Source organism: Alexandromys fortis, unplaced genomic scaffold (assembly GCF_014885135.2).
Source record: "Alexandromys fortis isolate MF-2015 unplaced genomic scaffold, M_Fortis_MF-2015_v1.1 scaffold_23, whole genome shotgun sequence".
NCBI lineage: Eukaryota > Metazoa > Chordata > Mammalia > Rodentia > Cricetidae > Alexandromys > Alexandromys fortis.
This window is the reverse complement of record NW_026067907.1, coordinates 6393458-6418066: the sequence shown is the minus strand read 5'-3', so window position 1 is coordinate 6418066 and position 24609 is coordinate 6393458. Positions and strand designations below refer to the sequence as shown.

Here is a 24609-nt window from a genome sequence, read left to right as displayed (position 1 = left end):
TGGGGGGAGGGAGAGAGGGGCGGGAGGAGGGGGAGGGAAATGGGAGGCTGGGAGGAAGCAGGAATTTTTTTTTTCAATAAAAAAAAACTTCAAAATGAAAACTCTAAGCAAGTGCTGTTTTAGTAAAAACATCTGTAGGCACATATGGATCTGGGGTGAGTGTGATGGTGTGAGCGGTCACACCTAGAGCTTCAAGTATGCTAGGCCAGAGTGCTGCTGCTACACTTCATCCTAGATGGAATTTTAATGTTTGGTTTTCAAGAATAATTTATTTTGTAGGTCTACCTAAGATACAACTTCTGTAGACAGAATTCTTGAAGAACAATCTCATTTGGGTGCAGAGAACACATACCAGATTAAGGGCCAAGGCCTATCTGGCCTCACTGAGAGAGGCAACCCAGAAAATGAAGGGGGCAGGGACAGCAGCAGCACTGTGCATCTGAAGACCCAGAAGGAAGCTGGCAGGGAACGGCTCTTCTAGCATTTCCACTTCTTCCCAGTCTCAGTGAGGCAGGTGCACTAATGAAGACCTAAGCCTGGGCTGGGCCCGGCCTCCATTCCACAGTTTTCTTCTGATGTTAATCAGATAAGGAAAACAAGAATGCTAAACCTGTACTGCTAACAACCACATTCATCACAGCCAGCTAACTTCTTGGTCTTCAATGCCCTTTCCCTTCTCTTCAGAAGTTCCTGTGATTTAAGAACCTGGACACTGGAACTTGAATCTGCTCACAATGGCCGAGTGTTTAGAACTCTTCCAGTGCTTTTTCTGGAGAGTTTAGCTACTTTTACTAGTTTCATAACACAGAGTTTATAGGGGAAAAAAAAGAATGAAAGGGTCAGGGACAAGAAACAATGAGTACAGGTTTGTTTTTCTGACGTCACAATGGCTAAAGTCAGGAGACAGACACAACAATCCTAGACTGTCTTAAGAGCTCATTTTCTAATCTAAGCGCTCACAGGCGGAAACTCTAAGTTTTATTGATTTCCAAAGAAGGCAGTAAGAAAATGGAATGAGTCTTTACCTGCACCAAGGTTGGTTGGCAGGAACGCAGCCAAGCCCACAATCTTAAATTTGGTTCCCCAGATATTGGATGTGACCTGAGCAAGATAGTTGTGCTGTGGGGAGAAGAGGGAAGAAAAGAAAGAATCTCAGTCTGTTTCATATCGTCTGTTGTTCACTTAGTACCGAGTGCTACCATGAAAAGTGCTGTAAGCAGACACTGCCAGAAACAGGAGAGATTAACTAGAGCACGATGGGCTCCCATGTCCAGTGGTGGTCCACTGTGCTGGGAGCGAGTGCACACTGTTCCACCATGTCCATGTGTTCAGTTTGAAGGGGTCATCAGCAGCTAGAGAGACGGTTCAGCAGTTAAGACCATGTGCTGCTCTTGCAGAGGACTGGTGTTCCATTCCCAGTACCCACATCAGGTGACTCACAACCACTTCTAACTCCAATTCCAGGGGATCTGGCCTCAATGCGTGCATGTATGCACTTGGTGCACATAAATGCATACAAGCACGTATAAATATATAAATAAATATATCTTTATAAAAATTATTAAAGGGCTGGAAGTATAGGTCCACCCAGAATGCATGAAGCCCTTGGTTGATTTCCACCACTACACAAACATGGCCTGGCCATATAAACCTGTGATCCCACCACTGTGAGGTTAAGCTGAGAGGATCAGAAGTTCAAGGTCATCTTGCCTACGCAACAAGTTTGAGGTTACCATGGGCTAGAGGAGACCCCGTTTTTTAAAAAAATTATTTTTTAAAGGCCATCAAAGTTCAGAATAGTGATATATGTCTGTAGTTCCAACTAGTGAGGAGGATGAAGTAGAAATCTGAGGCCAGCCTGGACAAAATAGCATGGCTTCCTCTCAAAAAAAGAAAAGAAAGTAGGAATGGAGGACTGTATTCTCAGCAATTGGGAGGCTGAGACAGGTGTCTACTGAGTTCCAGATCAGTCTGGGTTGCTAGCAATAGCTAAAACAAACAAACTAATTAATTAAAGGAGAGATTAATAACAACTTTATAAAAAATAATGAAAACATAACCTAAAATAAAATAAATAAAACTTTAAAAGTAAAAAGGCCACCAAAGTGATGGAATATAATTTTGTTCATTTCTCCTTTTTTATCATTGATAGATTCTGCAGATGTCAGTTGAATTGAAACAATTATGTCCTTAAATCTCTCAATTATTCAATTTAAAATGAAGAACATTTTAAAAAGTCACTGCTATGCTCAAGGTGGGTGTAAGTAAAATACAGATGGGAAGAAGACAGCTTTTGGAGGAACTTATGACCTAAGGATGGATAATATGGCCATCCCTGGTTTGTATACAAAGGGTCTGAAGACCATCAGAAGGGGGTTAGGCACCACATCTGCTGGCTGGGCCAGGGCAGAAGCCTTCACAGAGAAGGCACAAACTGACTTAGGGACAAACTGAGTGGGAGTAAAATAAGGAGATGGAGAGGTGACTCAGGGCACAAAGGTTGAAGAAGGCGGGCAAGGCCAGATTGTGGGACTATGGCCAGCATTCCCTTCCTACAACTGAGGTGTTACTGCAGGGCTAGGAGGCAGAAGTGAAGAGGGAGTGTATCTCAGTCAGAGTTACCCAGGAGGAAGAGTCCAATAACAGAAAGGTACATGGAACAGGGCCACACAGTGTGCATGCAGATGTAGCAATGAGCAAGACAGGCAAGTTGGGAAGGACAGTGGTGCGTCCAGGTAGCCTGATGTTATAGACAGCATTGGAGGTGTCACTGTCAGCTATGCACTTCTACCTGACTGATGTCTTCAAAAGGAAACTCTCGCCGAGTCAGGCTGGGTGAGCCCATGGAGGGTTTGCGCATGGGCAATCGGGGAGACCGAGAAATCTCTTGAGCAGCCCGGGGCAGCTTGGGTGACTTGCGTGCCTCAATACTGATCCTGTGGAAACAAGGCCAGAAGGGTGAGACAGGCACAGAGGGATGCATCTTAATCTAGAACTCTTCTTTCTCTTGACACTCAGCTGTTGATGCTGGCTCTCAATGCTCAAGGCCCTAATTTCTCAAAGCACTCTTGGTTTTGATTTAGGAAAGAATGCCAACTAAATACTAAGTAATATATACAGAGATCAGACTAAGTGATTCATCTGTAAGAGCCTAGAGAGTGAACACTCACTAGGTATTGACTTACAGTATGTTTAGAGGTCCACATGCCTTCTGCCACAGGTCTGCAGAATGGCAGGAGGAAGACTGTTTTTCATCCTATGATCACTGTGATTTATAAAATTCCTTGTATGTCAGCTTGAATATTAGCAGACTAACACTGACACCTATAATATTTAAGTCAAATAACTGAATCCAAAGTTTCTGATTCCATGTTCTCTCTCTACTCCTTTGTCCACAATGTAAAGACACAGGTGTTTAACCCCAGTCTACTCAAGAGATGGAGCTATGGAACAACTCTGGTGAGGTTATCATGTCCTGTGAAGAAGGCACATGAAGCACCAGAAATACGCTGTTTTCAAATTTGGTAAGATACTTCAGGCTCCAGAGAGATGGGAAGATGAGGGGTGGAGTAGCATGCTAAGACTATCAGCTTAGCTGCTGTGCAGAAAGAGCTCCAGGGAGAAGAGAACAACAACAGGAAAAACCCGTCACAAAGATATTTATAGACAAAATGTATGGCAAATGATCTCTCTTCTTAGGAAGTAGAAAAAGCCAAACACAATACTACAATCATAATTTTACATGCAGTTTAAACAAACTTTAGGTGAAGAAAAAAAAATCAATGAATCATATTACTGGAGAATCTAGATAGTAAAAATAATTGTTTTCTCTTCATTCATGTCATATTCAAATGTTAGCTTGGCTATAAGGCAGATCTGAGATTTGGTGTGAAAACTAATTTTAAAGCTACAGGAAGGAGGCTTATGGTCTTAGGACGGACAAAGATTTCTTAAGAGCAACACTGATTACAAATGAACCTCATATACTGGACTATCTAGCAAAATGTGTATCTGACATGGAGTCCTCTCCATGTTACAACTCAACAAAAAATCCAATAAAAAAATTAAGGAAAAATCCAATCAGACACTTCACCAAAAAGGCAGCTGACACACACAGGGTAAGTGCTCAGCTCAGCATCATCATTCCCTAGAGATACCCATAGTTAAATTCAGAGGTCAGCACCACTACTCATCCACCAGAATGGATAAAACTTTCCTAAAGTGACAACAGAGCCGGAAGTGAGATCAGGAACTTCTGGAATTCTTAAACACTGATGCAGAAATTTAATTTGATACACTTACCTTGTAATGCTACTTGGCAGTTTCCACTGAGGTTTAAAATGTATTTAACTCATGACCCTGTAACTCCTTCCTAAGAATATATGCAAGAGAAATGAGTGCATATCTCCCAAAAGATTTGCACAAAAATGTTTATAATGTATTTATTCATCACAGTCCCAAATTAGGGACTATCAAATATCCATCGATTGGTAAAGTGGCATGTTGTTATAGTAGAATAATCCTACAATGTGATTTAAAATAAAAAAAAGCTAACAACTGATATCCATGATACTGTGCTGAGGGGAAAAAAGCTAAATAAATAGTACCCATATTCATATTAAATTCAACAGTTAAAAAAATATAGCAACAGAAATCATACTGAATGCAAGAAACACAAAAGACCTTTAAGGATAATGGGCATGTCCTTTATCTTGAACTGGTGGGGACACACTGGTGATCAATTGCCCAGTGAACCAGCTGTTTAAAAGATGGGCATCTGGCTATGTGTAGGGTAGTATGTTAATCACACTCTGAGGCTGCATGCTGTCTCAGAACTGTAAACAAGCAAGAGTCTGTCCACTACCACCCACAGCAAAGTGTTGTCTGTCCAGTCACATAGACATGACAGCAAGAGGAGGAAGATAATGCTCTTCCAGATGGTGACACCAGCTCTTCTGCTTTCAGACAGCGTTACAGACACAGAACTTGGCATTCTCTTCAATACAACATGTTTACTTCAAAACATTGTTTTGTGAAACAGGAAGGGTAAACAACCTGGGAAGCAAAGGCTGTTCTAAGTCACCTACCCTCAGTGACCTAGGAAGACCTAGTAAAGTCTTGAGGCCTTAGCATACGTCCTTCCTATCCCGGAGGAGAAAGGTGGGAAGGAAGGAAGGAAAGCTGTAATTATTCCAGACAGAATCATGCAGAATGAAGAGGGATGAGAACACAAAAGCGAAGTTGATCTTGCTGCTGGGCAAGTGTGAACTTCCTTTCCCTTCCTCTTCTCAACATAGTCAGGTTCATTTCGACAGAAAAGGTTCTAGAATTGTGCATCAGTCTAGACCTAAGAGACTTCAGAATGCTTATTACAATCAGTTTCAATGGAACTCTGTTTCCAGAACCACCAAGTCATGCCACATTGGAGGCATAACAAAGAGATGCATACTGTTTGTTACCTTGGAAGTTTAGGCGATTTGCTAGCTCTGGAAATTTTGGGAGACTTCTTGGCAGCCCAATCATCACTCAGTTCAATGTCACTGGAGTCTGAGCAGTTGCAGCTGTCAATCACAGTAGAAATCAAGCTGTTTCCATAGATCTCATCTGTAAGAAACCAATTATCAGGTGTAAGCAGCTGTTACTGCTACATAGGATAGGCTGACTTTATTGGCTTCCTCATATGACAGAGGTTGAAATAGAAAGAAAACAGTCTTTTTCCTTATACATTTTTATGCTCTTTTCTAAGCAGAAGTAGACAATTTCTACAACTGTTGTTAAAAATGGGTGATATTTTAGTGTCCCAGAAATATACAAAACTGTTCATTATGTTAAAAGCTGAAAATAAAAAATTTACAATTGAGCCTCAGAACACTGAGGTGACTACCTACTTAGGCTTGTGCCAACTTTCAACTAGACTAGAAAACTAGGTTGAGGGCTTGGCCACAGACTTACTGGAACCTGCGTCTGACCTGGGAAGGCCTGACCAATCCAGGGCTGCAGGAACTACCATCTTGGTGAGTTGAGTTCATGGCAAGGTCTCTGGGCAGATCTGTCTAGAATAATTCTGAAACTGCCATAGGCTATCTAGGGCCTGAAGATTCCAGGTAGTACAGTTGACCTTGTCAGAGAATTGAAAGGGAGACTCTGGGCAGTAAGGACTTGTCACCTACTGATCAAACATAATTTGTCTGGTTTCGTAGTCACACCCACTTCTGATTTACTTGACATTTAGATAAGGCACTGGACTTCAGAGTTGGTGCAGAAATAACTTGAAAGCTTTCCACTGGGTTTTGCATGGGCAGATACATAAATTTTGAACAGCCCATGTGAAGAATGTCATGAATCTGAATTGTGTCCCCTCAAAGTTCTACTCGCCATGCATTTTTATTTGGAGGCAAGATTTTTAAGGGATAATTAAGGTTTAATAAGGTCTTAAGGCTGGAGTCCTAACCACACAGGATTGGGACTGGTAAATTTAGAATAAGAAGAAATGCCTCAATGTGGACACTCCAAGGAAAGGCTGTGTAAGTGTAGCAATAAGGCAGTCCTCTTCATTAATAATATCCACAACAGCTCAAAAAATGGCATTAGTGCTTACTCTACCTGTTGACTATTAAAAATAGTTAAATAATAAGTACGTTTAAAATGTAAAGACTTTGGGGGGCAAACCTTACAAAAATAAAATGATACCCGTGTAGGAAAGGATCACAATAAAAACTATGGTTTTATGATGTTGGAAGGTCATTGGTTAATTAATAAAGAAACTGCTTGGCCTGATAGGTCAGAACATAGGTGGGTGGAGTAGACAGAACAGAATGCTGGGAAGAAGGGAAGTGAGCCAGGTGCCATGCCGCTCCTCTCCAGGGCAGATGCGATGAAGCTCCAGCCCAAGATGGACGCAGGTCAGACATGCTGACCTGGTAAGACACCACGAAGCAAGATATGAGAGTTAGCCAAGAAGAGGCTAGATATAATGGGCCAAGCAGTGTTTAAATTAATACAGTTTGTGTGTTGTTATTTCGGGGCATAAGCTAGCCAGGCCAGGAGCCGTGCTGCAGGAATGCAGCCCGCAGCTCCTTCTACAGTTCTACAAAATACAGAATTAATAAAAACTAGCTTTAAAAGCTGAATAATCAGTTTTATATAGTATTATTTTTTATCAAAGCCAGACCAAGAGTTTCTTTGCCATTTTAATTCAGTATTTCTCAGGGAGGGGTTCACAGTGCCTCACCATTGGCTGCTGATGAAAACGGAACCCTTTTACTAAAAGCTGAGAGTATTAGTATCAGGAAAATACCAAAGTCCAGTTTTAGTTCTTGATATTTTCATAATGCCTCAGTATATCAGCTCTTCAGTCTTTCTAATTTATGGATTGAAGCTCTCCTTTTCCCTTCAGAATTTCATGTGAGTATAATGCATTTTGATAATATAAAGTCTTCATTCCCTCCAACTTCTACTGGTCCTAATCTCAAATTCATGTACACACACACACCCTTTCCCTGGGTATGTATGTGTGTGTGTGTATGTATGTATGTATGTATGTATATATATATATATATATATATATATATCCCCACGTCCTGTTAGAGCTGTCCATAAACATGTGGGTGCAGACTCGCCTCTTGAACATGGGTAATCTACCAAGCAGCTCACCCCTGAAAACACAAACACAGGGGCCTAGAAAGTTCATTCGGTGGCTAAGAGCACTTTTGCTATTGCTGAGGACTTAGGTTTAATTCCCACCACCCACACTGTAGTTTGAAATTATCCATAACTTTAGTTCTAGGTGATCCAACCACTTTTCTGACCTCTATGGGCACTAGGCACCCACATGTTTCACATGCATACATACAGGTAAAACACTCATACACATAAAATAAATAAATTTAAACAAAATTTTTAAAAGACAATGGATGTTCTCTCCTGTAGAAGTTGTCAACTGTCTTTCGCTCCTTAACTCAGGATGAAGCCTTTTGAACTGTCACTGTCCATACAAAAATGTTGATCTGTATGGTAGACAGGATAGTTGGGTGACTCCTAGATTTTTCTGTCCCCTCTTCCACAATGTTCTCTAAGTCCTGGTATAGAAGTTGTTTATAGATGTACAGAGGGATAGGCACTGTGCTGGTTGGTCTCTGTTAACGTGACACAATCCTGGGAAGAATGAATCTTAGCTGTCCATCAGACTGCCTGCAGCAAGCCTGTAGTGCACTTTTCTGATTAATGACTGATAGAGGTGGGCTCCCATCCCATACCATAGAAAGTTCTGGTACTTGAGTTGTGTAAGAAAGCCAGATGAACAAGCCATGGAAAGCAAGCCAGAAAACAGCACTCCTCTGTGGCCTCTGCCTCAGTCCCTGCCTCTAGGTGTCTTCCCCAATTTCCCTTCCTAATGGACTGTGTGGGGACATGTATGCTGAAATGAACCCTTTGCTCTCTTCTTAGTAAACTATTTTATTGCTGGAAAGAAACACCATGACTGGAGCAACTTATAAAGGAAGGGGCTTAATTGGAGGCTTGCTTATAGTTTCAGAGGGTTAACCCATCACCGTCATAGTGGGGAGCATGGTGGCAGACAGGCATGGTACTGGAGCAGTAGCTGAGAGCTCTACATCTGTATTCAAAGGCAGCAAGTGAGGAGAGAGACAGACAGAGACATGCCCAGTGACACACCTCCTTCAACAATGTCCTAACCGCTTAACCCTTCACAAACAGTTCCATTAACTAGGGACCAAGCATCCAAACCTATGGGGCCATTCTCATTCAAACCACCACACTCGCAAAGGTGCTTTCGGTCATGGTCTTTTACCACAGCAGTAGAAACACTAGGGATACCACCACCCACAGCCACTTATTCTTTACATGCTGACGAGCTGTTGTTCTCTTATATCTCCAATCACTGCAAAAATAAACTTCTCTGAGGAGGAGTGAGAGCTAAATATACTGTGAGTCTAAGCATAAACATTTAGAAGGCAGTTGAATACTGTATAAATTCAACCAAACAGCAGTAGTGAGTTCTCCTCTAAGGTCTATCACCTCGCCAGCCCCAGGTTCCTGGTGAAGTTTACAATCTCAAAGCTGTGTTTCTTCCTCCTGAGCAAGCCTCAAGTCCAATCAGGCACCTATTGGTTACCTCCAAGACATTAGTGCCATGTGTTGGCATATCTTGAGGGGCCAGTTGTTACTGTTAATTGCAGGATTTACAGCCATCCTTGGTTGCTTGCACAGCACCTAACCTATGTACAGTGGCCATCAGGGACAATGTTTGCAAATCAGCACCAGCTTGAGTTCTGCAAGTCCTGTTACTGAAGTGTGTAGTGTCTTCAGAAATACAGTCTTGCCCTTAAGTTCTGACAGGAAAACAAGAACAACAGCAACTGGGGAGTCTCTCGGAACCCCATCCAGACTAACTACTTGAAGGGAGGTGCCCAAGCCTAGTGCTGGGGTTTTATGTTAGATTTCAAGCATTGAGAGTAATCCCCTTAGTTTAGTATCCTTTACTAAGGCCCCCTTGGAGCTCAGCATCATCCTGACAGTTGCAGGTGTGGATGCTGTCCTCTAGGCTCTCACTAAGGTGCAGGTGGAGTCTGTTGACATCAAAGAAGCAGCCCTGCTGGTCTCTGAATCACCTTTGAGAGCATTTCTGACTCTTGCAGGCAGGGTAAACCACAAGCCAATACTGCTAACTATCTTGACTGGTGAATCCCCATTTCATTAGTCAACGTCCCTTTAGCTCAGATTGGCAGTGCCTCTCCACTTTTATAAACTTCTTCATTCACAGGAAATGACAGCCCTGCCATGGCTCTAGCTTTCTCTTCCAAATGTGTTTTCTTATTTCTCGCAATATGAAAAGGGTGGAAATTTTAAAAAAATCTTCAAATTCTTGATCCCAAAGGGTTAAAAATTACTTTCTGAGGTGACCTCATTCCTTTAGTCCACTACTATCAACAGTCCAAAGGAAACAGGTCACTTCTTCAACCATCTGATGACAACTGTCCTCAGTAAAATATCATCATATCAAAGTCCCCCTTCTACACAACATAGGGCACACTCCGGCCAAATTCCTTGCATTCTGTAACAGCTTTTTCTCTAGCTTTCAACGACATGCTTATTTACCCAGTACTTGAACATCTCCATTTCCATTCTCTGTGTATTTTTTTGCAGTAGCAGACATACCCACCTCAGTTTCAGAATTTACTCATCAAGAATCTTTCCACCAGAAACTGGTTTAGACCATTATGGAAGCTTAGACACTCCAGGATGAAGATGTCACCACAGCTGGTTTCTAAGGTGAGTTTTTTCAGGCTAGTAGATTGTAGCCAGACTCTTAGTGTTGAGAGTCCCTTTCCATAGTGTGTGTGTTTAGAAAAACTGCTCTATCCCTTTTAATTCTAAAAATTATATTATTTTATGTATATGTGTGAGGGCATGTGTATGTCATAGTGTGCCCGAGGAGGTCAGAGGAAAATGGGTGGAAGTCAGTTCTTTTTCTACAGCATAGTGTTCCAAGGGATCACACTCAAGTTGCCAGGTTTTGAGGCAGGCATCCTCACTTCCTGAGTTATTTGCTGGTACTCCCACCCTCTTCTTATGAGGACACAATCCTTTAACCTAATAAATTACTTAAACTTAATTATCTCTTTAAAAGTATGTCTCAGTAGAAGACTGTAAGTTTAGTCTATGAAAGGCCGTGGGTTTTACCCCCAGCATCTCCTGCCCCCAAAGGATCCCTTTTTGAAAATTTGCAGACAGTGTATTTGTGTAAGTACATGTGCACATGGGTATGCAGAAGCCTGAAACTCACCAAATAGGTAAGACTGGCCAATCAGTTAGCCTGGCTTCCCTATCACTAGGACTACAAGTGTGCTTGATTATGCCTGGCTCTGTGTGTGTGTGTGTTTGTTTGTATAGTTATTTCTGAGGATCAAATTCAGGTTTTAATGAATGAATTTTCTAGCCTTTCCAAATTTCTGAATTTTCACTAAAATTTTCTGGGACACATATTACACAGTATAAAAATCTCTCTCTCTCTCTCTCTCTCTCTCTCTCTCTCTCTCTCTCTCTCTCTCTCTCTGACACATATTTCAGAGTATAAAAATACACACCTCCCCCCTATGCCGACAAGGATGAATCAACTCTTCAGATCCTCCTACTTTTCTTTCTGAAATGTGAGGATTACAGACATGTTACACTAGGCCTGGTTATGGGGTCATTGAACTCAGGGTTTTGTGTGTGTTGGACAAGCACAATTTCTAGCCCCACCATGGTAATTCTTTTTTTTTGGTTTTCAAGATAGGGTTTCTCCGTAGCTTTTTGGTTCCTGTCCTGGAACTAGCTCTTGTAGACCAGGCTGGCCTCGAACTCACAGAGATCTGCCTGCCTCTGCCTCCCGAGTGCTGGGATTAAAGGCGTGCACCACCACAGCCCGGCTCCACCATGGTAATTCTAACTGTCAAGACACTTGTGAAAATTTCTAGCAGTAAATCACAAAATTAAGTGCATAAAAATCTTCCACGGGAGTCAGGCAGTGGTGGCACACACCTTTAATCCCAGGACTCAGGAGGCAGGCAAATCTCTGTGAGTTCAAGGCCAGCCTGGTCTAAGAGAACTAGTTCCAGGACAGGCTCCAAAGCTACAGAGAAACCCTGTCTCAAAAAACAAAACAAAACAAAACAAAACAAAAATCTCCCAAGGAACCCAGGTCTCACAGCAGACTTCAACAGTTATTTTAAGAGTGAGTTTAGGACTTACAGTTAAATATACCTATCAGATGGCCCAAGGGCCATATCTTGAGAAATAACGTTGTGCAGTCTAGGAAGGGTTAACTAGCTTCTCGTGATGAGACAGTCCTGGCTTTTCAAAGTTACAATCACCTCCATCCTCTGAGCTACTTTATATATACCATTTATTTGCCAATTAGTCATACCGTGCCTGTGACATAGCTTCTATTTCTGTCATGAGGTGTTTGAATCTGATGAACTTTTCAAGTGCTTAAATTGTCTTGTTCTCTAGCAGGGTTCACAGGGACTCAAGTATCATATAAAGTGGGCACTGACTTGGTGTTGTATTATTTACTTTATAACTTTTAATTATGAAATTATTAAGATAAGGCTGGGCGGTGGTGAAGCATGCTTTTAATCCCAGCACTCAGGAGGCAGAGGCAGGTGGATCTCTGTGAGTTGGAGGCCAGCTTGGTCTACGGAGCGAGTTCCAAGATAGGCACCAAAGCTACACAAAGAAACCCTGTCTTAGAAAAATATTATAAGATAAAACACTTCATTTCTCAAAGAAGTGTTAGCAACTGAGCAGTCTGTATTTGGATTGAGCTGGCGTATGAACATGAAAGAAAATCAGCTAGGATGCAGGTAAGTCTGGTCTTGGGAGACTGCAGATCCTTCTGCAGAGGAACTGAGACACATGGGGGAGAAAAACAAGCCCTTCACCCAAGAGACCTTAATATTCAGTCTCAGCCTGAGTTCTTAGAGCTGTGCCTCCTGAAGATCCCTGGGCGAGAAATGCAGAGTGAGAGGGACGCAGGCTCTGAGGTTCCTGGCCCCTCCCTGTGCCCTCCATCAGCCCACTATCCTCCCGAAGCCACTTGTACAACTTTCCCATCCTGTACCCTCAATTCTTCTACTTGTTCCCTCTTCTCTTGGTACTAGTTGATCATGCAAGTCCAAAGTCAGGACTAATGATGAACAAATGCCTTTGCAAACTTTATTATTTTTTTGACTTTTGATTTTATATGGGAACACTAGTAGAGAACGCTGCCATGGATGCTGTGATAATGTCCAACCAACACGGTTCTAAATACTGGCAGTGCCAAGGGAGGCTTAGGGTGAAGAAGACCACTTGCTTTAGGAATTAGGGAGACCTTGCTTCAGAGACACAACTGGAACAGTGAATTGGCACTAGCAAGTGGCGAATATTAACTAATGAAACAAATCCAATGTAAACAATCTTGTCTCAAGGCCTGGCACTTTGGAATATAAAGATGACCCGTTCCCTCCTCCAGGGCAAGCAAGATCCTGACAGGAGATGGACACCAAGGTCAATGCTGTGCGTTCTGTGGCTGTGTTCACAGGGAGGTGGCAGAATCTGTAAGCTACAGGTACTAGCAGGTATATGGACATTTGGTTGGCAACTAATTGGCACAAAGCCCCACAGTCCCTTCCTGTGGGGGGTCTCAGCCTGCCATCCTGAAGAGAGGCCCCTTTAGCATGTCTAAGCACTGTTGCCCAAAGGGACTTCTACAAGAACAGAATGTTGTTTCATGCTGAAACTAATGGATCAGAAAGAAACTTTCACTAGAACCTAACTGAAAGCAAAACAGTGCAACAGAGACAAAAGCATAAGGCTGAGGTGGACTGAAGGTTTGAAAAGCTGGATTCTGACACCCTTCTGGGAAGGCAGGCAGAGACTTAATGTTTCTATTTCCCCAGTACTCCACTAAGGTACTCAATGGACACTTCACCCAGTGACTGTGAGAGGGTCTACACTCAGTGCCAGAGGACTACACCAGCAGCTTTCCTTGGCACGGGAGCAGACGTTTGTTCACCCTGATATCCATGGAATGCTGTGAAAACCTCCCAACAAGGGCATTTAGACAACTGTCCACTTAGGTGGGAATCAGGAAATGGAGCAGCTATGAGAATGTTCACACTAGCCAGCACGAGAGCATTTCTCAGAAACAGGTATTCTCAGTGCATGGCTCTAAGAGTGTGATATTCCACACCACAAAAGAAGGGTTGCAGTCCCTGCAGCAAGGGACCCACCTGATTTGCTGTCTGTCCGAGGGTCCATGATGACAAACTCTGGCCGCAGCTTGCTGATGCGCCTCCCTTTGAGAATGGGCACGAGCCCTCCCAGGTATTCAAGGTAGAGTGTGTAGCAAGGCCCACCGACCTCTGGGTCATCTTCTGTACGCTTCATGGTGCAGTGCAGCCGCTCATTGCCAGCTGAGGGGTAGCTGACAAAGTCTCGCATATTGTTGGGGTCTGGAATTGGGGGCTAGAGGCAAGACAGAGGCAGAAAAAGCAGGTCTGGGATTCCAGAAAGTACAGAGCAGACTACTGGCTTCTGTCACAGCTACTCTTGCAGAGTAGAGGTCATGCAGAGGTCAACTCTCTGCTGTAGAATGGTGATTCAGAACTATGAGGCTTCTAAACAATAAATAAGCCAGAGTCCCATGTTGGACAATGAACTGCAACACCCTGGGACAGCATGGACATCTATTTTTCTGATTTAATACACAGGAGTTGAGAACTCCTGATACACTATCGATATTGTAAGGTAATTTAGATAAGAGAACCATGAGACTCTAAAACTCTGGTTCACTAGAAGAAGAGTGATCAGTAAGTCTACCTAGAGACAGAATATGGAAAGGTCCTAGGGTATAAAGGTATAGTCACAGAAAGCTTCATGTGAACAGAAACTGGCAGATCTACTTCACATGTTGCCTCTATAGAGGTATTTTCTGGGTGGTAGTCTGTATAGGAGATGGCTGGGAGCTGCAGTATGTGGGAGGCACACTTAGTACAGTGGGAGGAACACAAGCCTGAGAAATGGTCTAAGACCAATCCTGACTAGTCTCATAACTAGCTACATAACAAGCTACTTCCCTGATATGAATTTGTTTCCTGATTTATCAAGTGGAAACAATGATGTTAGAGTCTGTGGAAAGTCAAGACTAAACAAAACAGGTCTTCATGAAGTACTTGGTATACTGTCAGGTACTAAGTAAACTGCTCCTTTGATCATCAGGATGACATACTAATCAAGCTGGCCATGAGAAAGGAAGCCAGTCACATAAAGCAAACCTCATGGGGACACTAATAGGAAGGCCAGCCAGGCAGGCTGCAGACAAAATAAGGACATGCTGGTTTCTGCAAAGTGAATGCAGCCAGCCCCAGGCAATCTCATGGGGAAACAGAGAAGCCTCTGTGCCACCTCCGCTACCTGCAGTAGCTCTCCAGTCTCTGGTAGAAAGGCTAGGAGGAAGGAAGAAGGGAAAGGGTGGGAAGACTCTACCTTGATGGTGGGAATGAAGGCAGTGGACAGGTAGGAACAGAGTCGAGGGGGCAAGGTCAGCTTGCTGACATCCTTATCTTCTCGAAGGGTGCTGGCAATGGCCTGCTGGCACAGCAGCTGGAGGCTGGACACTCGGTGTTCTACACGAACCACATACAGGGCTGGTCCTGAGGCCATAAGCAGCCGGGAGTCACGATGGCCCCAACAGATGGATATGATGGGGCGCTGCCGGGAAAAGAGGTGGGTCAGTTATTGTTTCAGCAAAATTAAGTCATTTGACAGTTTGGAAGAATTTTTTTGTTTTGTTTTGTTTAAAGCATAGCAGAGAATATTAGCTCTGTATTAACTGGTTGCTAAGAGCAGGGGCAACGGTCTCAGGGCACACTCACCTATACTTCTTAACATAGTGCTGATCATTTGGATCCTCAAAGTACCCAGTGATGCGCCAATGAATTAGAAGGTGATGAAGAGGTAAATCACACGACCTTTTTTCCAATCAATTTCCCCCAAAAAACAGCACTTAAAGGTCAAATTAACAATGTATGTGGGGCTCACAGTCCTGAAACATGGGACTAATCGCAGCTCTAAGTTTTCTACATTTTGAGTCAAATAGGAATGCTGTGAAGACTTAAGAGAAGGTAGAACCATGGTCTTCTGGGACCCATTAAGGCTACAACTCAGGAATTAGGTCACTGCTCTTCTCAACTATCCTCAAAGCAATGGGCCAGGAATGGCAAGCAGACTTCTCTTTTGAAAAGAGAGAGTTGGGGAAGCAGAGTTCCTGGGGAAGACTCTCGGGGTTTATAAGGATCTTCTCTGAAAACTCAAGCTGCAATCCGAATATGCATATGTTACAAACTTCTTGTACTGAAATAAATCTCAAACTCAAGATTATTATCTAAGCACAAGTATTACATAACCTGAGCAAGGCAGAAAGAGATGAAGGGCTGTGACAGAGAAACAGTGAGATTTGTTCATGCTGATCCATGCAGATAAGAGTGCTAATTTAATGAGGTCTCTAGGGGTTTCAGAGATCACAAGTGGAGTGTCAGATCTTTTATATGAATGACAGATAGGAACAGAATTTTCACAACACTTTAGTGGCAAACATCAAGATAAAAGGAACACATAAAGACAATTCCTTAAAATAGCCCCTAGGGTCAGCTAATCCTGGTTTCAGGTTCAAAGCAAAATGCAAGGCTGAAGATATTTATCTTGTACATTTATCCACGAGGCTGGATCACAGCTCCCCAACCAAGGATGATCATGCATTTATTAGCTATGGATCCAGGAATTCAAACTTGAGGACTTCTAGAACATTTCAAACTATGCTTCTACAATGAGATGATTCTACAGAGGGTGGACTACTGGAACCCTTCAGCAAGGCATGATCACTGATACTGCAGACCAACACTGTGTGTGTGTGTGTGTGTGTGTGTGTGTGTGTGTGTGTGTGTGTGTGTGTGATCATTAACTTCTGCAGCTACAAATTAGGGTAGAGGCTCTAGTAGCACCAGACTTTTATTTACTTTGGTGGTGTTGGGGAGTCGTGCTGTGGAGGCACACGATGACTGAACTAAATCCCTAGCCCTCAGGCTTCTTTTTAAAGACACCTGCTTACCCTTTACCTTTGCACCCTATACCCAGCATAGCATTCCTAACTTAGTGCTTAAGTCATGATATCCAGTCCTCTACTTGTACAACCTGACACACCTGCTGTCTTTCCTGCAGTTTTCACTCCTTTTTGATAGATGAATGGATCTGCTAGGCCAGCAGTACAGGGACTGCAGAAGGCAGATTCCTGCCCTCTCTCCTCCTAGTTCTGCTTTCCATGGAACTATTTCTGTATAATGGCTGATTATATTCAGATATAAAGTTATCCTAAACACGTATCTCTTTTCTTTATACCAGGAATTTACACTACTAATCCAGACTTTCAGCTAAATGTGAAGTTTCAATTGCCATCCATTTTTAAAGGAAGCACATTTTCAGACCCCACTATAGTCACAGTAAGTACTCCTGTGAACTGTCTCAGTCCTCTCAACTGTCACACAGACACTCCTGGTCCTGTTAAAACCTGAGGACAGAGAAATCAAGAGGGCTAGGCAATTAGTTCCAGCTAATAAATGGGAGAACTACAACTCTTGGCCCAACCCAATAAATGGTGCTTATTACAAGTGGCCACCACTCCTAAGTACTGGTGTCCCGATACAACGGACAGTCTTAAGACTGTGTACTGCCTCACTCAGAAAATCAGCTACCTGTCATTTTGTCGATTATGAAACCCCATTCTCTCCCTAGTCCATTTAGGTCAAGGCTATTTTACTGAAGAAACAACAACAACAAAACATGTTTACAGAAGAGATGACAGGACAGGAGAGACAGGCTTCATAGACAGCACTGACAATGAGCTAGTTTTGCATGGCAGGAAAGAATCCACAGGCTGGGTGGGATACAAGCAAGAATGCACCACCAAGGAGGATGAGCAGATCAACAGGAAGAAGCAGGACTTCTGCACAGCAAGGGAAGATGGTGTTGCTTCAAGCTGGGCATCAAAGGGAAAGTCAGAAAATCAAGGAAAATGTGGCCCTTGGCTTGAAGAAAGTAAGACAGTAAAGTAATAAATACATGCCGAAGACATTCCACACTATAAGAGTTTAAGGAAAAGAAGGTCATAAAGCTTTGGGCAGATTTAAAAGAGCATGTTATCTAGTAGGTGTTAGGGATAGATTTCTTTGAACTGAGAAAGCCGAGTAAGACGTTCACTATCCAGGGAACAGCAGGCTGGGCAGACATGTATTCAAAGACAGAATCATGGGATATGTCTCAAGCTGAATTTGCAAATATTCAATTAAGTACAGAAGTCTTATGAATTTAGAAATACTGAAAAACTTCCCATCTTCTCCTGCCTGCCTGCTATGCACACATTTGAATGTGTCCCCAGATGCTGAATTAACCCTCATAGTTAAATGACATGGCTGTTATTTGGACGTAAGACCTTTGAGGGACCTGGGGTTAGAACTGGTCATGAAGTGAGGCTGCAGGAAGGCACTGGCTTACTAAGAGGGGAAGGGACTCCAGCTGCTGTGCTCGTTCTGTCTTGTGTGGTGTCCTCTGCCATATTTTGATGACATCAAGGCCCTCACCAGATCCTTATACCAGGTACCAGTGTTTCTGACTCTAGGAAGGGGAAGGAAACAGCACCACTGGCTCTGCTTTAAAAGCTCCCAGCTTCCATGTGGATTTCCTCTCCGTTTATTTTGCTCCCAAGGGCTCCTGTATCTACTTCCATCTGTGCTTTTTATCTACCTCCCCAGTCTGTCAGGGAGCCAGCCGGAAGCTGTCTCATGGCTCCTGCTAAACTCTCTTCCCTGTGCATGTCTTCCAGGTTGACCATGTTGCCCCAAGCTCAGTGTCCACCTTGACTGGGGTCTTGCATATTTCTTCTTTTTCTGCCGCAAGGTCTTACTAGTTGCTTATGAACAAACACGTCTGTTTCATGTTATCTCCCATTCCTTATCTTCTTTGCATGCTTTGTCACTTTAAACAGTTAAAGTTCAAATATTTTACTGTACTTCAGAAAAAAAAATATGGCTGCTCACTCTTTATCTTTGCTGTTGTAGCGACATCTCCAGCATCTAGAACACTTAACACAGAAAGAGATGGCTCCATAAACAGTGACTGACTGAAAAAATATTTACAGTATAACCTCCCTCATAATGATAACACTCAACCTTACGACCTCCAAACCCAGTTTTGCCATGTATACATTCAACTGCTGTCCTGTAGGCTGACATATGTCCCTGAATGGTTCTTTATGACATTTTATCTCCTTTGATGTGGGAGTGTCATATCAATCTGTTGATTTCATTGGTTAAGTAATAAACACACTGCTTGGCCTCATAGGTTAGAACATAGATGGGAGGAGTAAACAGAATAGAATTCTGGGCGGAAGAGGAAGTGAGGTCAGACTCTGCGCTGCTTCCAGAGAGACCGGACAGCCGCCATGCTCTGCTCTCCCAGGCAGCTGCAACCCACGATGGACTTAGGCTAGAATCTTCCCGGTAAGCGCACCTTGGGGTGCTTACACACATCATTAGAAATGGGCTAGTCCAGGTGCGAAAATTAGCCTGTAAGGGCTAGAGTTCATGGGCCAAGCAGTTCTTATATGAATACAGTTTGTGTGTTGTTATTTCGGGCATGAGCTAGCCAAGCGGCCGGGGTGTTGGGGACGCAGCCCCGCCGCCGCTTCATATTTCAACAGTCCTTTGCATCTGCTGCTTGCTAACTGAAGTCCATATTCTACTCTCTAAGCATAGGGAGTTCTTTCTGTATTTACCCTCTCTCACTATCCAATTGGCACTTAATCCAATTTCACTTCAGGATGAGGAATCTCTACTTGAATCTCTTAGTCCCACTTCCTAATTATCTCCACCCACACATCTGTCTGGACTTAGAGCTGACAGTTTGACTTGGCTTCTGGGTGAAGCACTGATGGGTAGACCCCGACCTTCAGAGGAGCCTGCCCCTCAGGGGTTCCTTGTCAGGATGAACGCTCTACATCTTTACAAACAGCCACGACAACTGTAGGGGTGTCATAGATTTCACAAGCTTAACTAAATGAGGTAAGAGAGGGGAACCTGTTTCATGGAGGAATAATAGGTGGACGAATACAAGGGCCGTGATGAAAGGCAAGATAAAGTAGAATGCAAAGAATCGTGTTACAGTGGCTTTATCTACTGAAAACCCACCTCAGATTCATTCTACTCGGGTTGTTCTGATGTAAGGGATGGCTGATAGGAGGTTTGTAATTACTATGGATCCTCAAAATGATATCTGTCCTCATGGAAGTACGGAGCTGGAAAAATCCCCACGAAAAGCAAGTCCCACTAAGTATTCCTTTTACCATTGTTACCACAGCATCTGGAAGACAATTCTAATTCAAAATCTGGAGCATATATCTGTGATCATTATGTATCTTCTTTAACTGTTTCCAAGGTTTTGGATTTTGTCTTTTTGTTTAGCTCTTATACAGTGGTACTTAAAAGCTTATGACAGCCACATAGTAACCTCTCAAAATATCAGCTATATCCATGGATTAATAAGTGAGCAAACATTCTACTCTGCTCACAAAGATGTAATAGCAACTGACATTTAAATCTTATAAACAAAAAAGAAAGCTTGATTAAAAAATGAGCAAAAGACTTGAAAAGCTATCTATTTAAAGATGCACGAATACCAGAGAGATACTCAGTGCAGTGCCCAGCAGCACACAAACAAACATAACGTATACCCAGTGTGACATAAGAACACAACTTCCAGATAATAACAAACACTAGTGAGGATATGGAGAAAGTGTGACTCTTAGAAAGGCAGGTGGGGAGGTATAAACACGCAGCTCAGTGGAAAACAGTCGGTCATCACAAAGTTAAAAGTGAACTTCTGGGTACATATCCAAAGAACTTACAGAAGGTCTTAGAGAGGTGTCTGTACAGCCATGTGTACAGCAGGACACTCAACAGTCAGCAAGTGAGCTGGTGTATGACTTCATACCAGCACTTGGAAGGCAGAGGCAGAAGGTCTGAGTTCAAGAACAGCCTGGTCTACATATTGAGTTTTAGGTCAACCAAGGCTACAAAGAGAAACTCTGTCTCAAACAAAACAAAACAACTGCCAAAGACAGAAGAAACTCAAATGTCCATGGATGTAGGAATGGGCAAACAAAGTGTATTATATTCAAATAATAAAATCTACTTAGCCATAAAAATGTAGGCATATTCACCCTGTACACTGTAACACAGATGAACCCCGAGGGCATTATGCTGGAGGAGAAAAAGAAGACCCATTCCCTGTGATTCTATTTGCATGAGGAATAAGGAGCACAACTCACAGAAACAGGGGAAACTGTGCTGCTACAGCCTGGGGATGAGAAGATGAACTGCCAGAGTCCCTTGGTGGAAAAGGCTGCAGAACAAGCCATGGCTTTGTCTAACACTGTTCTCCTTCTGATGAGCCTTTCCCTCACTCAAAAGAGCAACATCTAAAAAGCAACATCTATAAGCCTGCAGGCTAACACAGCCCTCTGCAATCCACCTTATAGTCTGTCAATTCTATGGTTGCCTCTCGTGTTTACAGGAGGTATACGCTAAGTCTCTATGTTTCTCTTGTGTGCAGACCTAGAATTCAGTCATCTCAGGGTTTCCTGCTAAGTGGCTAGAACAGAAACACATCCCTCTATTTCTCTCTCATTTGATTTCAAAATGGAATCAAGCATTTTGGTTAAATGGTAAAAGACGTTTTCTTCCCTATTTCCCTGGTTCATATGTCATGAATCAATTGAGGAAAAAAGATTAAAATAAAGTTTGCCAAAGGTAACAACAATAACTAACACCTGATTATTTACCAAAGATGGACCGTAGCAACAGGTATTTTCAAGTGTCCTCACCTGCACAAGTGTGTCCAGTGTGAAGATGTGCTCCCCTCTAACATTGTAGAACTTGACCATGGCACTCTTCAGAAGAGGACCATTGGGCAGTTCGCTGAGCTGGGGCTGCTGCTCCATCCCAGCAACTGCCAGTAAGTCTCCTTGTGTACACCACTGGGCCACCACCTCTGAAAACATACAAAAGGGTTGGTTAGCATGAGGACACAGACAGATGACTGTTTCTTCAGTAGCTTTAAACACAGAGATCCCAGACAAAGACAACAGCGGCTCTTCCTCTTTCTTTCATGAAGGAACATCTCTTATGAGATAATAATTCTCTACTAAAAGCAGGTATTTATTACCTGGCTAGGGATTTCTGTGCCTCTGGAATGTAACTAATTCAGGGTGAATCAGATCTACTTGGTAGGCTAAGGCAAAAGAGTCACAGGTGTAAGGCTGGCCCAGGCTACATAGCAAGATCTAATTATTCAAGTATGTATAGACATATACACAAAATATGTAAGATAAAAATGAACAAATACTGGCATGTGAACTATCTACCTCCAGTATCATCATTACCATAATAAAATGGTGAACTTCTATAAGGAAAGACCCAAGGCTAAGGCATGTTCTATCAGGGCTTTGCTACTATGGCATCCTTCATGGGCACTGTCGACTAAAGAGTTTATTTATAAATTATCCAGTTACAAATGAATCAAGGCAAACCCAAAATTTAGTAATTAATGTCAGGGCACCACTGGCCTGTGACACTCAGGCATAGTAATCACATGATGTAGGAGAGCTCTGGTTTTTATTAGACACTTAGGATACATGAGAGCAGAGAAGAGAACAAAGGCATTCCTGCTAAGTGCCAGACAGCGTTAGTAGAGAAAATCTTCATACTGGAGAAGAGATGCCCACCTACAAATGGCTAGTAAACACTGTAGCTTATTCTAACAAGAGCAATTACTTATCTCTTGCTGAAAAAAGAAATAAGTAAACAAACTAATTAACACCTATTAATAGTAATAAGATTCTCAGCTCTTTCCCTTCTCTCAGTTCCTTAAAAACCACCATCTAGATACCTCTCTAAAATCTAGATCCATTTTGTAGAGAGGCTGAACTAAACCATTGAAAGTGATCCACCATGACAACCACACAGTTCAGAACCCAGGGCTAGAATTCAGTGCCCAACCTTTAACAGGTGACATGTGATCAAACCCCATGTGATTGATGAAAATGATTTTAATGGTAAAGTCAGTGCATTCTGTAGTCAATGAAGTTTTTTAATTTCCTGGAAAAGCTAAGAGAGCATTCCTTGAGGCAAGTCAGCTCCTAGAGCTTTCTCATTGAGTCAGCATAGTACAGAGCAGAAACAGGAAACAAGGCTAAGGCACACAGTTACAAACAGAACAGAAAAGGCTGTAAACACCTGAAATCATACAACCATCAATAAACTGGACTTTTCATAAAAACTCAAACCAGAAAACAAAAAGGAATTTTTAAAAATCAAGTAAATATACTGGTTAACAAGATTCTCAGTACAACAGAAGAGGGAAACTTAAAAGACACATCCATCTAGGGTGCTCTACACATCTGACGCCAGACTGTGTGATTACCATTGATAAATAAAGGAACTGTTTTGGGCCTATAGCAGAGCTATAGGGGAACAGAGCTAGCAGGAGAAAACTAAACTGAATGCTGGGCGAGAGAAGGCAGAGTCATAGAGAAGCCATGGATTCTCCGCCGGAGACAGACACACGCTAAAACTTTGCTGGTAGGCCATGACCTCGTGGTGATGTCAGATTTATGAAGATGGGTTAAATTAAGAGGTAAGAGTTAGCTGGGTGGCGGAGGTGCATGCCTTTGATCCCAGCACTCAGGAGGCAGAGGCAGGAGGATCTCTGTTGAGTTTGAGGCCAGCCTGGTCTACAAGAGCTAGTTCCAGGACAGGCTCCAAAGCTAAAGAGAAACCCTATCTCGAAAAGACAATAAAACAAAACAAACAAACAAACAAAAAGAGTTAGCCGATAAGAAGTTAGAGCTAATGGGCCAAGCAGTGTTTTAAATAATATAGTTTCTGTGTGATTATTTCAGTTCTGGGCAGCCAGGATGAACAAACAGTTCCCTCCTTGCAACAAATTGGTGACAAATTGGTGACAAATTGATGCCCAAGCCAAAATGAAATCCACTTAAAACCTGAGAAAGCTTGAAAAGGAATTCCAGACTCACACAAAAACAGAGTTTAGCATTTTCTTGGTAGCCATATTTTTTTTTTCTAGATGGGCTTGCAGTGAGCAAGGTACTGTGTGTAAAAACTGTGTGGCCTCTTTAAAAAAGAAAGAAACAAACAAACAGAAAAACCAAAAACAGGGGCTTTCTGGTTTGCCAGCACAAATACCTCTGACTCTTTTCAGAGGTCTGGCTATGGAGCATTTAAATGGGGTTTGTGACCAGAGTGCTACAACTTGCTTCATGGCAACACAGACTGGCTGTGTGCCTAAAAATGGGGCTATGAGCATGGCTCTAGGAGGCAGCAAACAGTTCCACCATGTCCGACTGAGTAAAGCAAGCAGGGAGTACCGTATTTACCCTGGCAGTGGTGCAGCTTAAGTTTTAAGAAGCACTTAGCATTTTAAGAAGTGCTCCTGGACAGTAAAAAATTACAGATACACAATAGGACAGATTCAGACATAAATGACCTCTAAATGGGTCACAGTGTTGGGATAAATGTACGTAGGCTTGGGAGAGAGAAGAAAAATAATATAGACAGTTATAAAAAGAAGTAAATGTTTTTTTTCTTTAAAAAAAAAAGGTAAAGTCTTGAAAGAGACAGAGTACAGACAGTCAGATTAAAAGAAGTAAAAAAAACAATAAGCCATGGCAATTACAATGTTTTGAACTGTAACCAGGTATTTGATAGAGAACAAAATTTAGGATTCTACAGCTAGAGGCAGATCTCAAGAAATTGGCAAATGTTGTTAAAAGGTTTAAAAAAAGAATTTTTGAATAAAAATAGAACTTTAGAGTAGGAGACACATGAAGGAATTTATAATGGCCAGTCCTATTTTTAACTCCATGGAAGACAGAACATTCAGAAAATAATTAACAGAGCAACCCAAGAATTGAAGTTTGCCAGCAACAGAAAAAGACTA

General features: G+C 42.5%; 1 protein-coding gene across 4 annotated transcripts in view; it reads right to left on the bottom strand.

The window, feature by feature from the left end:
- Tulp4 (TUB like protein 4) overlaps window positions 1-24609 on the bottom strand; it is a 153814-nt gene that overhangs the window by 15313 nt on the left and 113892 nt on the right. For all 4 annotated transcript variants that reach the window (XM_050135776.1, XM_050135777.1, XM_050135778.1 and 1 more), the window contains 6 exons: window positions 21476-21642; window positions 15031-15255; window positions 13776-14010; window positions 5460-5604; window positions 2792-2936; window positions 1026-1119 (listed from right to left, as the gene is read on the bottom strand). In XM_050135776.1, coding sequence (XP_049991733.1) covers window positions 1026-1119; window positions 2792-2936; window positions 5460-5604; window positions 13776-14010; window positions 15031-15255; window positions 21476-21642 — 1011 coding nt within the window. The remainder of the gene's footprint in view (window positions 1-1025; window positions 1120-2791; window positions 2937-5459; window positions 5605-13775; window positions 14011-15030; window positions 15256-21475; window positions 21643-24609) is intronic.